This window comes from Anolis sagrei, chromosome 11 (assembly GCF_037176765.1).
Source record: "Anolis sagrei isolate rAnoSag1 chromosome 11, rAnoSag1.mat, whole genome shotgun sequence".
NCBI lineage: Eukaryota > Metazoa > Chordata > Lepidosauria > Squamata > Dactyloidae > Anolis > Anolis sagrei.
This window is the reverse complement of record NC_090031.1, coordinates 2,723,942-2,740,346: the sequence shown is the minus strand read 5'-3', so window position 1 is coordinate 2,740,346 and position 16,405 is coordinate 2,723,942. Positions and strand designations below refer to the sequence as shown.

Genomic DNA, 16,405 nt, shown 5'->3' with positions numbered 1-16,405 from the left:
TGGACCAGACTTGGCATGAATACCCAATATACCCAAATGTGAACACTGCTGGAGTTGAGCAAAATAGACCTTGATACTTGGGAGTTGTCGTTGCTGGGATTTGTAGTTCACCTACATCCAGAGAGCACTGTGAACCCCACCAACGATGGAACTGAACCAAACTTGGCACACAGAACTCCAATGACCAACAGAAAATACTGGAAGGGTTTGGTGGGCAGTGTCCTTTGGTTTTGGAGTTGTAGTTCACCTACATCCAAAGATGACTGTGGACTCAAACAATGATGGATCTGGACTAAACACTACACAAAGACTCAATATGCCCAAATGTGAATGCTGGTGGAGTTTGGAGAAAATAGAATCTTGACATTTGGGAGTTGTAGTTGCTGGGATTTATAGTTCACCTACAATCACAGAGCATTCTGAACCCCACCAACAATAGAATTGGGCCAAACTTCCCACACAGAACTCCCATGTCCAACAGAAAATCCTTTGTTTTCTGATGGTCTTCAGTGACCCCTCTGACACCCCCTTGCGACCCCCCTGGGGGTCCCAACCCCCAGGTTGAGAATCACTGACCTAAGCTAACACATTGCTGTCTTTCCAGGCTGGCAGTGGAGCCCCTCGGACAGGCCTTCCTTCGCGGAAATCCACCAAGCTTTTGAGACCATGTTCCAGGAATCCAGCATCTCTGAAGGTACATGTTATCGCCCGTAATTCTCGCTCTGTGGGAAGCGAGATAAGTGCTTTGTTTTCTGCATGGCTGCTCCAATCTGCATAACCCCACGCACCGTTTTCTTTCCCCTTATAATGGAAAGCTTATCTTATCTTTTTTTTCTTCTTCTTCTTCTTGGGTAAGTCAAGGCAGGGGTTGAGAACTCCAGATCAGTGAGCATCCATCTCTAATAAGTTGAGAGAGAAAAGGAAAGGAAACTCTTCTTAAGAGCTTCAAAGGCTGGGAAGATCCTGGGAAAAAATCCTCTCCTTGAATTCATGGAATCATAGAGTTGGAAGAGACCACAGAGGCCATCTAGTCCAACCCCCTACCATGCAGGAAAAGCACAATGAAAGCATCCCCAACAGATGGCCATCCAGACTCTATTTAAAAGCTTCCAAGAAAGGAGCTTCCACCAGACTCCAATAATAATAATAATAATAATAATAATAATAATAATAAATTTATCTCTTTGTTCATCTGGAGAGGCCTGCAGATGCATCGCAAGTGCGATTGGTGGGAATGAGGGACAGGGCCTTCTCGGTGGTGGCCCCTTGACTCTGGAACTCCCTCCCCAAGGACATCAGGCAGGCCCCAACGTTGGCAGTCTTTAGAAAGAGCGTGAAAACATGGATGTTCCAGTGTGCCTTCCCAGAATAAGGAATCCCAAGCAATACGTCCCAAATGCACTTTATGAGAGATTTAGAACTGTCTGCACGCCCACCTATCCCTAAAATATCCATCCTATTTCCCTTGGATATGCCCAGCATTTTTAAATTTTAATCCTTACATTTGGCCCTGCCACAGGTTTTTAAAATGCGTAGTGTCATTATTGTATTGTTTTGCTTTGTTATGAATTATTTATTGTTGCTCTGTCGTTGTTATGTTTTATGATGTATTTGGGCTCGGCCTCTTATAAGCCGCACCGAGTCCTGCGGGAGATGGTAGTGGGGTATAAATAAAAATTTATTATTATTATTATTATTATTATTATTATTATTTATACCCCGCCACCATCTCCCTGAAGGGGACTCGGGGCAGCTTGAAGGGGACTCCGAGGCAGAGAGTTTCATTGATGAACAGTTCTCACATTCAGGAAGCTCTTCCGAAATTTCCTGAAGAATTGCTGGGCTACAAGAACAATAATAATAATAATAGTAATAGTAATAATAGTAATAATAGTAATAATAGTAATAATAATAATGTAAAAACACAATCCAGAGCAGAAGAGAACACTGGCCAAAGAAGGCTCTCTCTCCATGGACAGTTCCTGGGAAAAATGGAGAGCCAAACTGATAAAGAAAAAACATGGCTGTGGCTCACAAATTGGACTCTGAAAAAGGAGACAAAGGAGGGCCTGATTCTGGCAGCCCAAGAACAAGCCATTCCAACCAAGGCCATCCAAGCCAGGATTGAAAAGTCAACAACAGATCCCAAGTGTAGACTCTGCAAAGAGGCAGATGAAACCATAGATCCCATCCTCAGCTGCTGCAAGAAGATCACAGACAGACTCCAAGCAGAGGCACAACACCATTACTCAGATGATCCATTGGAACCTGTGCCACAAACACCATCTGCCTGCCACAAAGAACGGGTGGGATCACAAGCCGGAAAAAGTTACAGAAAATGGCCACATCAAACTACTCTGGGACTTCCGAATTCAGACAGAGTTTTGGAGCATAATACCCCTGACCTCACGATCGTGTTAAAAAACAAAGTATGGATCGTCGATGTCGCAATCCCAGGTGACAGCAGGATTGCAGAGAAACAACTGGAAAAGCTGACACGATACGAGGATTTAAAGATCAAACTGCAAAGACTCTGACACAAGCCAGTCAAGGTGGTCCCCGTGGTGATCGGCACACTGGGTGCAGTGCCTCGAGACCTTGGCCTGCACTTAAACACAATCGGTTCTGACAAAATTACCATCTGGCAGCTGTAGAAGGCCACCTTAATGGGAACTGCATGCATTATTTGTTGATACATCACACAGTCCTATACACTTGGGAAGTGTTTGACGTGTGATCCAATTCAACAGCCAGCAGAGTGATCTTGTCTGCTGTGGACTCACCTTGTTGTGTTTCAAATAATAATAATAATAATAATAATAATAATAATAATAATAGATGATCCAGTGCAACAGCCAGCAGAGTGTCTGCTATGGACTCATCTTGTGGTGTTTCAAATAATAATAATAGGTAAAGGTTTTCCCCTGACATTAAGTCCAGTCGTGTCCGACTCTGGGGGTTGGTGCTCATCTCCATGTCTAAGCCGAAGAGCCGGCGTTGTCCATAGACACCTCCAAGATCATGTGGCCAGCATGATTGCATAGAGTGCTGTTACCTTCCCGCCGGAGCAGTACCTATTGATATACTCACATTTGCATGTTTTCAAACTGCTGGGTTGGCAGAAGCTGGGGCTAACAGCGGAAGCTCACGCTCTCCAAATTCGAACCTGCAACCTTTTTGGTCAACAAGCTCAGCAGCTCAGCGGTTTAACCCACTGTGCCACCGTGGGCTCCCAATAATAGTAATGAACTTTATTAATACCCACCACCATCTCCCCAAAGGGACTCGGGGCAGCTAACATGAGGCCAAGCCCAAGGATTACAATACAGCAAAATAAAATACAACAGCAAATAATAGCAACAAAGTAAAGTGCAAACAATAGCAAATACACAATAAACAAATGCAAAAGAAAATAGTGAAAGAATAAATAAATATATTATGAGGGTTCTCCAGAAAGTAAGATTTTTTAAAAAATACAAAGAATGAATCTATTTTAATAGAACTTACATGGATTGTAGTTTAGGTATTACATTATTTTTCCACGTAATGACCACTCAATTCCATACATTTTGTCGTCTGTGGGTTGAGTTGAGTGATGCCTGTGTCATACAAGTTTCCCTCCACCTTTTCCAGCCAGTTAGTCACTTCGATTTTCACCTTCTTGTCACCAGAAAAGTGTTTTCCACCCAGGTGTTACTTTAATTGAGATGAGTCGGTGGGTGCGAGATTGTGGCTGTGGGAGGGGTGGCTTCAAACATTCCAACCAAAGGAAGTCAACAACTCTTGTGTTGCATGAGCGGTATGCAGACCCGCATTTTCATGAAGGAGACAGACTCCCACCGTTAGCATCCCAATACGTTTGTTTCAGATGGCTCTGCAAAGTTTTTTCATAGTCTCACAATATATTCCGTACTCATTTTGTTACGTGCTCTCTTGACATGATGTTCTCTCCATAAACTGAATCGATTTCGCAATGAATCGCAGTGGCGTTCATTCCCTTCGTATATTTAGTTAGCATATTACAGTGCAAACTTTGCATTTGGGGGGAAACGGAACGAGGACGCTCATCTCTAACCTTCACCACAGTGCCAGTTGACGAGCTACTGACGACTGCCACTGCTCGTTCGCTTCTGCTGGCTTCCCGCTACACGGCAGTGATTCCAACTTCCTCCAAGAAAATTCCAGACAAGAGCTATGTGCTTTGTAAACTTACTTTCCAGATATCCCCCGTACAGTGCAAATTTTGCACTTGGAGGGAAACGGAAGGAGGACTCTCATCTCTAATGTTCACCAAGGTGCCAGTTGATGAGCTACTGACAACTGGCACTGCTCATTCGCTTCTGCTGGCTTCCCACTACATGACAGTGATTCCAACTTCCTTTGAGAAAATTCCTCACAAGAGCTACGTGCTTTGTAAACTTACTTTCCAGATATCCCTCGTACAGTGCAAATTTTCACTTGGAGGGAAACGGAAGGAGGAGTCTCATCTCTAGCCTTCACCACAGTGCCAGTTGATGAGCTACTGACGACTGGCACTGCTCGTTCGCTTCTGCTGGCTTCCCGCAACATGGCAGTGATACCAACTTCCTCTAGAAAAATTCCCCACAAGAGCTACGTGCCTTGGAACCTTACTTTCTAGATAAAAATCATATAAAGGACTGAATGGGATGGGAGGAGAGAAGAAACAAAGGCCAAATTTCCCTCAACCCCTGTATTGAATAGCTTGAGTGCATTGGATTAGGGTTTGATACACCAGAAGCTTATTTATAGCTCATCAGGCCATTGGTCCTTCCAGTTCCGTGAAATTTCCATCAAGGAGGGGCAAAGTGTTGTCTTCCCAACAAGACATCAATTAAAAGGTGGCTAGAGAACGTGGGAGCCCCCACTGGTGCAGCGGGTCAAACCACTGAACTTGCTGATTGAAAAGTTGGCGGTTTGAATCCAGGAAGTGGGGTGAGCTCCCGGTGTTAACCTCAGCTTCTGCCAACCTATCAGTTCAAAAACATGTGTTAGTAGATCAGTAGGTACCACTTCAGGGGGAAGGTAACTGTGCTCTATGATGGCCACATGGCCTTGGAGGTGTCTATGGATAGAATGAAACTTATAGTTGCTCTTATAGTTTCATCTATGCTGATGATTGTGTCATCACCGCTCAAGCAGGGAGCTTTGAAATGGTTGAATAGAAGCTCTCCAAAACTTTAGATGCTCTTATAGTTTCATCTATGCTGATGATCGTGCCATCACCGCTCAAGCAGAGAGCTTAGAAACGGTTGAATAGAAGCTCTCCAAATCTTTAGGTGCTCTTATAGTTTCATCTATGCTGACAATCTTGCCATCACTGCCCAAACAGGGAGCTTTGAAACGGTTGAATAGAAGCTCTCCAAAGCTTTAGGTGCCCTTATAGTTTCATCTATGCTGATGATCGTGCCATCACTGCTAAAGTAGAGAGCTTTGAAACGGTTGAACAGAAGCTCTCCAAAGCTTTACGTGCTCTTATAGTTTTCTCTATGCTGTTGATCGTGCCATCACTGCACAAACAGGGAGCTTTGAAATGGTTGAATAGAAGCTCTCCAAAGCTTTAGGTGCTCTTATAGTTTCATCTATGCTGATGATCATGCCATCACCGCTCAAGCAGGGAGCTTTGAAATGGTTGAACAGAAGCTCTCCGAAGCTTTAGGTGCTCTTATAGTTTCATCTATGCTGACGATCGTGCCATCACTGCCCAAACAGGGGGCTTTGAAACAATTGAACAGAAGCTCTCCAAAGCTTTAGGTGCTCTTATAATTTCATTTATGCTGATGACCGTGCTATCACTGCCCAAGCAGGGAGCTTTGAAATGGTTGAACAGAAGCTCTCCAAAGCTTTAGATGCTCTTATACTTTCATCTATGCTGATGATTGTGTCATCACCGCTCAAGCAGGGAGCTTTGAAATGGTAGCTTTAGATGCTCTTATAGTTTCCTCTATGCTGATGATTGTGTCATCACTGCCCAAGCAGGGAGCTTTGAAATGGTTGGACAGAAGCTCTCCAAAGCTTTAGGTGCTCTTATAGTTTCCTCTATGCTGATGATCGTGCCATCACTGCCCAAGCAGGGAGCTTAGAAATGGTTGAACAGAAGGTCTCCAAAGCTTTACGTGCTCTTTACTCCATTCAGTTATGCTGGCCATGTGAACTTGGAGGTGTCTATGGACAACACCGGCTCTTTGGCTTAGAAATAGAGATAAGCACCAGAGTCCCGGAGTCCCGACTGGACTTAATGCCAAGGGGAAACATTTACCTTTACTTTAGAGAGTCATGTTTGTAGGTGTTGTGGGACCCACAAATGTCCTGCAAATGTTTTCCCAAAACATTGTCTTCCGAGTTGTATATATTGAGTATGTTGTGCTGGAAAGGAAACGGGGGGATAGAAAGGTGTTTGATTCCGTCTCTTCCTTCCATTGATATTAATCCCATCCCAACAGGATGGCTGTTCCCTGCTTCGGGGAATGTTGAATGTTTGTTTTCGTCCTCTCCTTTCCAGAGGTGGAGAAAGAGCTGGGCAAGAAAGGGATGAGGAGCGTGGTCAATACCTTCCTGCAGGCTCCCGAACTGCCGACCAAGACACGGACGTCCAGGAGAGCGGCCGAGTCCAAAGAGGCCAACGAGGGCTTGGAGGCAGCGGCCACGAAAGGTCTCGGGGAGTGCGGTACGTTTCAGGTCTGGTTCCAGCTCTGATTGCGAGGCAGACCAGAAAAGGATCCGAAAAGGGACTCTCCTTCTCCTCTCTTTTTCCTCTTCCCCTTCTTCCTCTTGCATGAAATTGCCCGGTCCCTTTCGAATCAGTGAAGAGAAGGAGCTCTAGGACCTTGTGTGCCTGCCCTTAGGTGAGCTTTCCTTCCTGCAACCCAGGCAGGGGATCATCAAACCAGTGCACCTTAATAAGGGTTATTGACATAATTTATGCGAAGCACTCTGAACACTTTAAAAAAGGAGAAGGAGAAATTGGTGAATAAATACCAAATCTTGTTATTACAGCAAGCATGAACAGAGGGAGCGCCGTGAGCTGCATTGCAAATCAGAGACTGAGGGGGGGAGGCTGAGCCAAGGAAAGAAAGGGAACTTCTCTCTCTCTTGTCGAAGAATCACTGGCTTGCTTTGTTTCCCGGGCTATATGGCCATGTTCTAGAAGCATTCTCTCCTGATGTTTTGCCCGCATCTATGGCAGGCATCCTCAGAGGTTGTGCGGTCTGTTAGAAAGTAGGCAAGTGGGGTTTATATATCTGTGGAATGAGGTCCAGAGTGAGAGAAAGAACTCTTGCCTGCTTGAGACAAGTGTGAATTCTGCAATTGATCACCTTGATTAGCATTGAATAGCCTGGCAGCTTCAAGGCTTGGCTGCTTCCTGCCTGGGGAATCCTTTGTTGGGAGGTGTTAGCTGGCCCTGATTGTTTCTTGTCTGGAATTCCAGTTTTTTGAGTGTTGTTCTTTATTTACTGTCCTGATCCTAGAGTTTTTTTAATATTGGTAGTCAGGTTTTGTTCATTTTCGTGGTTTCCTCCTTTCTGTTGAAATTGTCCACATGCTTCTTGTGGATTTCAGTGGCTTCTCTGTGTCGTCTGACATGGTGGTTGTGAGAGTAGTCCAGCACTTCTGTGTTCTCAAATAATATGCTGTGTCCAGGGTGGTTCATCAGGTGTTCTGCTATGGCTGACTTCTCTAGTTGAATTCGTCTGCAGTGCCTTTCATGTTCCTTGATTCGTGTTTGGGCAATGCTGCATTTGGTGCTCTCTGTGTAGACTTGTCCACAGCTGTATGGCACACGGTAGACTCCTGCAGAGGGGAGAGGATTCCTCTTGTCCTTTGCTGAACAGAACATGAAACAATCATATGTCTTCCTGTGTTTTTGGCCCAAGTCGTCATACAGTTTTTAATTAATTCCGTTTCAGTTTCCCAGTCAATCAGTTGGTTGTATAGTTTCGTTATATTTTTCTTTTCTGACGTTAGCAGTTTCTCCTAGTTGCCTAGTTTCCAACAGACCCCACAAACTCTGAGGATGCCTGCCATAAATGTGGCTGAAACAACAGGAGAGAATGCTTCTGGAGCATGGCCAGGCAGCCCAGAAAACTCACAGCAACCTGATGTTCTCTCTATCTTTCCCAACAGAGCCCGTGGAGCACGATCCGGCCATTTCCCCCTTGCTGCCCCGGAAGGAGCGTGTGGCTGCGGACGGGGGTTTGAACGAAGACGACCGCTTGCTCCCCAAAGACAAGAAGACCAACCTTTTCAGCGCCCTGATCAAGAAGAAGAAGAAAATGGCTCCGACACCGCCCAAGCGCAGCAGCTCCTTCCGAGAAGTGGACAGCCACCTGGACAGGAAGGGCAGGGCCGAGGACGATGGCAAGGAGGGCAGCAACGGCGCTTTGTTGGCACACCCCGCGGAGGCTGAGGACCGATCCCGGTTCCAGAGCAACGAGAGTGGAGTAGCCAATGGGACGGTGGCGGGGAACTCAGGGTTGCTCTCGCCTCACCTCTGGAAGAAATCCGTTCCCGCGTCCGGGAGTCGACTGGCGGCTGGGGAAGAAGAAAGCAGCGTGAACTCTTCCTCGAGTAAGCGCTTCCTGCGTTCGTGTTCGGCTTCCTGCGTCCCCCACGGAGCTAAGGACACCGAGTGGAAGTCGGTGACGCTGCCCCGCAACCTGCAGTCCGTGGGCCGGCAGTTCGATTCCTCAACCTTCGGCGGCCACAAAAGCGAGAAGCCCGCCCTGCCTCGGAAGCGGGCCAACGAAGCAAAGCCCGACCCGGTGGTTTCCGCCAGAGGGACAGTCACCCCTCCGCCCCGACTGCTCAAGAAAAGTGACGAGGCGCCGCCCGAGGATGCCGAGTCCAGCCCCGGCTCCAGCCCTCCCACCTTGACCCCCAAACTCAGCCGGAGGCAGCCGCTCGCCCCTCCCATTGCCCCTCCGTCCCAGAAGGAGGAATCGGTGAAGCCTGTCGCGGTATCAGAGCAGCCTCCGGCCACCAAAGCTGGGATATTCCTGGGGATCGGCAAGGCCGAAGAGCCGCGATTGAGGAAGATGAAGCAGCTGCCTGAGAAGGAGAAGGGGAAACTGTCCAAATTGAAGCCGGCGCCTCCCCCTCCACTCTCCGCGGCCGCTTCTTCCGTTGCCAAAACGAGCAAAGCGGGGCTCGGCTCCGACGTCACCGAGGGGTCCTTGGCCAAAGCGAAGCCGTCCCTCCAATCTGCAGACTCGGTGGAAGGGACGAAAAAGCCCGTCCCCAAAATCTCGCCTTCCTCCAAGCCCCTCCTGATGACCACTGCCCCTTCTTCTTCTTCCTCCTCTCCCTTTTCCGCCCCGGTTGCCCCAAGCTCGGACTCGGCAGCCTCCACGGCCTTCATCCCCCTCATTTCCACTCGGGTCTCCCTGCGGAAAACCCGCCAGCCTCCAGAGAAGATCGCCAGCGGCGCCGTCAGCAAGGACACCGTCCTGGAGAGCGCGGAAGCCCTGCGGACGGCCATCAGCAGGAACTCGGAGCAGATGGCCAGCCACAGCGCGGTGCTGGAGGCCGGCAAGAACCTCTACACCTTCTGCGCCAGCTTCGTGGACTGCATCCAGCAGATGCGCAACAAGTTTGCCTTCCGGGAGGCCATCAACAAGCTGGAGAACAACCTCCGGGAGCTGCAGATCTGCCCCGCCACGGCCGGAGGGGGCGGCCCCGCGGCCACGCCAGACTTCAGCAAGCTGCTCGGGTCTGTGAAGGAAATCAGCGACATTGTGCAGAGGTAGCAGAAGCCACCGGAGGCCTGGACGTGGCGCAGGAGCGGCCGCCTTAACGTTTGTGGTGCCTGAGACTCAACAAGGAAATTGCACACGGGTGCAGCTTCGAGGAAGGACATTCTGGGGTGTTCTCCCATGCGGAAATGTGCGGGAACTGTGCCTGAGAAGCCCCGGTCCCTTCCTTCCGCCTTGTATGCCCAAGATGGCTGCCTTTCCTTGGCGTGGATGTGGCCAGAGACTCCTTGAGGGAGGAAGTTTCCCCTCTCCTTCCTTCCTCTCTCCTCAATCCCTCTCCTCTTATCCTCTGAGGGACTTCGCAAGCCTTCCAACGTCTTACTGGCTATCTTCTTAATATTCGATTCCTTTACGCCAGACGCTGGCTCTGCCTGGTCAGCTTCCTCTCGTTCCTCTCCCCTAACCCTCAATTATGTATTCTTAGGGCACGTTTTGTCCATCACTATTCTCTCTGCTGTCAACAAACACACAACGGTCTTGCAGCTGGAACTGGCCTGGTGGTGATGGGGCATGTTGACAACACAGAGCAGGAACTATAACAAGACCTGGACCATTGCCCTGTCCCCAACGTCTGGCCTGTCCCAGAGCTGAAACATTCCTCTTCTCCCTAAATTATTTTAGCGATTGGATAGGCAACCAGATCATTGCTTAAAGCAGAAATTACCAAAGGGTGTCATATGCAAAGATTGTGAAAAAGGGGCTGGAAAGTAGGAGAACTTGCTTACCGCCTCTCTGTGTGAGTTCTTTTCCTCCTCCCAGACCCTCCTTCCTTCCTCCTCCTCTGCAAATGGATTCTCCTCCGTTCCCTCTGCATGGCCCTCGTGCCTTGTCTCCCATTTTGAAACCAGTTAGGAGCCTTGTCTCCATTTCTGGCCATTGTGGGAAGCCATTGATCTGATCCCTAGCAGCTAAAAGCCTCGGACCCATTGCCTTTCTTCACTCACACAGAGCCTTGAATGGGGTTTGAAGGATGTGGCCTTTCTTCGTGGAGTCTATGAAATTTGCACATATGGGTTATCTTCTGCGCATGCGCAGTCGTTCTTGCGTATGTGCAGAAGATAACCCATATGTGCAAATTTCACAGACTAGCACTCGAGGAACACAGTTACAGGTAAGCGACTCGTTCTTCGAGTGGAATCTGTGAAATTGCACACACGGGCTATCTTCTGCGCATGCGAACGGAGGGCTGCATATGTGCAGAAGATAGCCCATATGTGCGAATTTCATAGACTTACCACTCAAAGAACACGGTTACAAGTTAGCAACGTGTTATTCTTCGTGGTGTCTGAAATCGCACATATGGGCTGTATTCTGCGCATGTGCAGAAGATAATCCATATGTGCCAATTTCACAGACTAGCACTCGAGTTACAGGTAAGCAACTTGTTCTTCGTGGAGTCTGTGAAATTGCACATACGGGCTATCTTCTGTGCATGCGCACGAAGGGCTGCGCATGGGCAGAAGATAACCGATATGTGTGAATTTCACAGACTAGCACTCGAAGAATACAGGTAAGGAACTTATTATTCTTTGTGGAGTCTGTAAAATCGCACGTATGGGCAGTATTCTGCGCATATGCAGAAGATAACCCATAAGTGCAAATTTCATGCGCAGTCGTTTATGTGCATGTGCAGAAGATAACCCATATGTGTGAATTTCACAGACTAGCACTCGAGGAACGCAGTTATAGGTAAGCAACTTGTTCTTCTGTGTGGACTCTGTGAAATTGCGCATATGGGCTATCTTCTGCATATGCGCACGGAGGGCTGCACATGTGCAGAAGATAGCCCATACATACAAACTTCATAGATTACCACTCGAAGAACATAGTTACAAGTTAGCAATTTGTTATTCTTCGTGGGGTCTGTAAAATTACACATATGGGCTGTCTTATGCGAATGTGCAGTTGTTTGTGCGCATGCGCAGAAGATAACCCATATCTGCGAATTTCACAGACTAGCCCGCAAAGAACACAGTTACAGGTAAGCAACTCGTTCTTCATCATGGAGTCTGTGAAATCGTACATATGAGCTGTCTTCTGCGCATGCACAGTTGTTGATGCGCATGTGCAGAAGATAACCCATATGTGTGAATTTCACAGACTAGCACTCAAAGAACACAGTAAACAACTCACTATTATCCTAAGTCATATGTACATCTCCTTCCATGAACCTCACCTGAAAAATAACTCATGGGAGACTCTCTCACACCTTTTGACAGCCCCCCGAAAATGTAAAAACACAACCACAGGTTGCCTTTGAAAACACACAGATTTTGCCAAATCCACCCCAAAACTCAGCTCGCAAAGCCCCTTTCCTCTTGGACCTCTCCGTTTTCCGAGGGTACTCACATTTTGTGGACCATCTTTATTGTCGCCACTATCGTATACATTTATATCTCCATGTTACACACCGCTTTTTGTAGGATTGCCCCCCTTTATTTCCCCATTGTGTAGATAGATGCCTCTGCCTCTCCTTTCCCTTCTGTAATATCTGCCGGGCTTGGCCTTTGCCCCCCTCCCCAATATATGACTCTGCGGACCCCTCCTTTCTTTCTCTGGCTTTTTCCTTTCTCTGACTGTTGTGTTTGTTTTTTAAAGCGAAATAATTCCAGATTTTTCTTCCTTAGTATTTTTTAAAATAAATGGATGCTCAAGAACGGTTTGCGTTTCTGTCAAACAGTCTCTCCCTCTCTCTTTTCCAATTTAGATAGGTAAACACACGCTCTCCGCTCTCTATATGCACACGTGGCGATAATACCACTGGCCCTCCAGATTCACCGATTCCACCATCCACAGCTTGAAAATATGTTTAAATAATCCAGAAAGTAGGGCCTGATTTTGCTGTTTGACTATGCTATTGTGTTATCGTTGGTGGGGTTCAGAATGCTCTTTGATTGTAGGTGAACTATAAATCCCAGCAACTACAATAATAATAATAATAATACAAGTGGAAAAGCTGACACGATATGAGGGTTTAAAGACAAATTGAAATTGAATCCAGACAAGACAGAGGCCCTCCTGGTCAGTCGCAAGGCCGAACAGGGCATAGGGTTACAGCCTGTGTTGGGTGGGGTCACACTCCCCCTGAAGACGCAGGTTCACACCTTGGGTGTGATCCCGGATTCATCGCCGAGCCTGGAACCTCAGATTTCGGCGGTGACCAGGGGAGCATTTGCACAGCTGTGCCCGTACCTTGGGAAGTCTGACTTGGCCACAGTAGTCCACACTCTGGTTACATCCCGCCTAGACTACTGCAACGCTCTCTACGTGGGGTTGCCTTTGAAGACGATCCGGAAGCTTCAACTAGTCCAACGAACGGCAGCCAGGTTGTTCAGGGAGCATCCAACCCCCTTGTTGCGCTAGCTCCACTGGCTGCCAGTTCGCTACCGGGCCCAATTCAAAGTGCTTGCTTTGGCCTATAAAGCCCTAAACGGTTCTGGCCCATCTGGGGAAGCCCTGCTCTCGGTCCCACCTTCGTCACAAGCTCGTTTGGTGGGGATGAGAGACAGGGCCTTCTCAGTGGTGGCCCCTCGACTATGGAATGCCCTTCCTAGGGAGATCAGATCTGCTCCCTCCCTCTTGACGTTCAAAGTGTTGGCTTTGGCTTATACAACCCTAAACGGTTCTGGCCCAACTTACCTGTCCGAACGTATCTCCCCTTACGAACCACTGAGGACTTTAAGATCATCTGGGGAGGCCCTGCTCTCGGTCCCGCCTTCGTCACAAGCACGTTTGGTGGGGATGAGAGACAGGGCCTTCTCAGCGGTGGCCCCTCGGCTATGGAATGCCCTCCCTAGGGAAATCGGATCTGCTCCCTCCCTCTTGACGTTTCGAAGGCAAGTTAAAACATGGCTATTCGAGCAAGCGTTTACAAATACAGAGTAGCGAATATAGGAAATTGAATGACCTGGCAATGGAACTGGACAATGCTTGGTAATAATGAGACGCTGATTTTATTGTTTTTGTGATGTCTTATACTGTTAATGTTTTTTATGTATACTGATTTGCTGGAAACTGCCTTGAGTCGCTAATTAGCTGAGAAAGGTGGTATACAAATACAGTAAATAAAAAATAAAAAATAAAGATGGAACTGCAAAGACTCTGGCACAAGCCAGTCAAGGGGGTCCCAGTGGTGATTGGCACAAGACCTTGGCCTCAAGACCTTGGCCTGCACTTAAAAACAATCGGCGCTGACCAAATTACCATCTGCCAGCTACAAAAGGCCACCTTACTGAGATCTTTACGCATTATTCACCGATACATCACACAGTCCTAGACACTTGGGAAGTGTCTGACGTGTGATCCTTTTGGTCACCAGCATTCTTTGATCTTTTTCTTTCTAGTGTCCTAAAATACCTCCTAATTTCTCTAATCACAGCTGAAAGCTGTTTTTGAACTGCTTAGGTAAACAGTGAGCAGGGCTGACAGTCGGGTGCTCATGCCAACCCGGGGCTTCGTACTTGCAATCTTTGGTTGGTAGATCTTATTGTTGGTAATTTACCAGCTGTGATAAAGCCCCGATCCAAAGGCTATTTTCTCCAAACTCCACCAGTGTTCACATTTGGGCATATTGAATATCTGGATTGTCAAATCCATTTGGGCATATTGAATATCTGGATGGGCCACCAGGTCTGTTCCAATTCTAGGATTCTATGAAGCCTTCTAAGCCTAAAGCAGTGGTTCTCAACCTTCCCAATGCTGCGACACCTTACTACAGTTCATGTTGTGGTGACCCCCAACCATAACATTATTTTCGTTGCTACTTCATAACTGTAATTTTGCTCCTGTTATGAATTGTCATGTAAATATCTGATAGGCAGGATGTATTTTCATTCTCTGGACCTTGGGAGTTGTAGTTCATAGAATCATAGAACCATAGAATCAAAGAGTTGGAAGAGACCTCATGGGCCATCCAGTCCAACCCCATTCTGCCAAGAAGCAGGAATATTGCATTCAAATCACCCCTGACAGATGGCCATCCAGCCTCTGTTTAAAAGCTTCCAAAGAAGGAGCCTCCACCACACTCCCTCTGGGGCAGAGAGTTCCACTGCTGAACGGCTCTCACAGTCAGGAAGTTCTTCCTCGTGTTCAGATGCTGGGATTTATAGTTCACCTACAATCAAAGAGCATTCTGAACTCCACCAGAGATGGAATTGACCCAAACTTGGCACACAGAATGCCCATGACCAACAAAAAATAATGAAAGGGTTAAGTGACCTTGAGCTTGGGAGTTGTAGTTCACCTACTTCCAGAGAGCACTGTGGACTCAAACAATGATAGATCTGGACTAAACTTGGCACAAATACTCAATATGCCCAAATGTGAAGTGTTGGAATTTGGGGGAAATAGACCTTGACATTTGGGAGTTGTTGTTGCTGGGATTTATAGTTCACCTACAATCAGAGAGCATTCTGAACCCCACCAATGATAGAATTGGGCCAGACTTCCCACACAGAACTCCCATGACCAACAGAAAATACTGTGTATCATGATGGTCTTTGGCGACCCCTCCAACACCCCCTCGCGACCCCCCTAGGGGTCCCGACCCCCAGGTTGAGAAACACTGGCCTAAAGCAAGGCAAGGGCAACCTCCTCTGAATGAGTCTCGCCAAGCAAAGAAACCTATGGAAGAGTGATGTTTTGGGTTGGTGTCCAAGGCATACAAAAAATTACACTTGGTTGTTTCTCCCTCTTTTGCAGATGCTGCCAGAGGCAGGAAGGGATCTGCAGATTGGAGAGAGCCAAGGTTTCCTTTGTTTCTAACTCGAAGGGGAAGGTGGTTTTGGGGGACTAAACGCAGCCGAATACAGTGGGCGTTGGTTTAGCAGACCGATGCCTTTCGGAGTGTGATTGCTCCAATTTTCAGGGTTATTGAGCCTGAATGTGCCAGTGCCCGGAGGCGGGAAAGAGCATTTGTTTGGTGGTTGAAAATAGTGATGTTTACTGTCAATTCCAGCCCTGGACTGTGGCAAGGAAAATAACTGGACAACGTGTCGAAAGGGAGCAAATGGAGATGGAGAAGGCTGTTATTATTTTTGTTTCGATGTTATATAGATGTGAAGAACTTAGACGGCGCATTATGTGATGTCTCTGAAGCAAGAGCCTTCTTTTGTATATCAGGGTTGGCTGATGAATGCAGCTCTGCAAATGGACAGCCGCGTTTGGTAGAATTCAAAAACAAACCCAGGTGTCCAGGCCGAAAGCTGAGCCCCAGAGACCGTTCCTGTGGAGCCATTGTTGCACATAATGTACCAACCGCTTGCGTTGAAAAGGGCATTTCAGCAGGTTGCGCCTTGCTCCTTCTCGCACAGAAATTCCCTCTTCTGCACAACAGTTTGAGGCAGTTGCACTCCTCATTCCTTCCGAGGCTTCTGAATAACATCCCTTGCGTCTCCCATCCTGGTTTAGCCCTGGCTTTGGGCCTTACGAGGGGCGTTCATGAAAGATTTCCCCTGACCCACTTTTATTTAGTCCTGGATGCCGAAACTGCACATGTCATGATAGAAGTCTCTCTAAGTTTGTTCCAGGTCTGAGATTTGTGGGGACCGCATAGTTCTGTGGGAAGCGAATCAGACGAAGGTACTGCTAATCCCATCGTCCATTGTCTACCCTCCCCCAAACTTCACTAGGTTGTG

At 47.6% G+C, this 16,405-nt stretch overlaps 1 protein-coding gene across 2 annotated transcripts in view; it reads left to right on the top strand.

Moving 5' to 3' along the window:
- Positions 1 to 12,427, top strand: part of ABL1 (ABL proto-oncogene 1, non-receptor tyrosine kinase) — a 97,178-nt gene extending 84,751 nt beyond the window's left edge. For both annotated transcript variants that reach the window (XM_060757558.2, XM_060757559.2), the window contains exons 9-11: positions 605 to 694; positions 6,521 to 6,685; positions 8,143 to 12,427. In XM_060757558.2, coding sequence (XP_060613541.2) covers positions 605 to 694; positions 6,521 to 6,685; positions 8,143 to 9,764 — 1,877 coding nt within the window. In that variant the 3' untranslated portion in view covers positions 9,765 to 12,427. The remainder of the gene's footprint in view (positions 1 to 604; positions 695 to 6,520; positions 6,686 to 8,142) is intronic.
- The last annotated feature ends 3,978 nt before the right edge of the window (positions 12,428 to 16,405 follow it).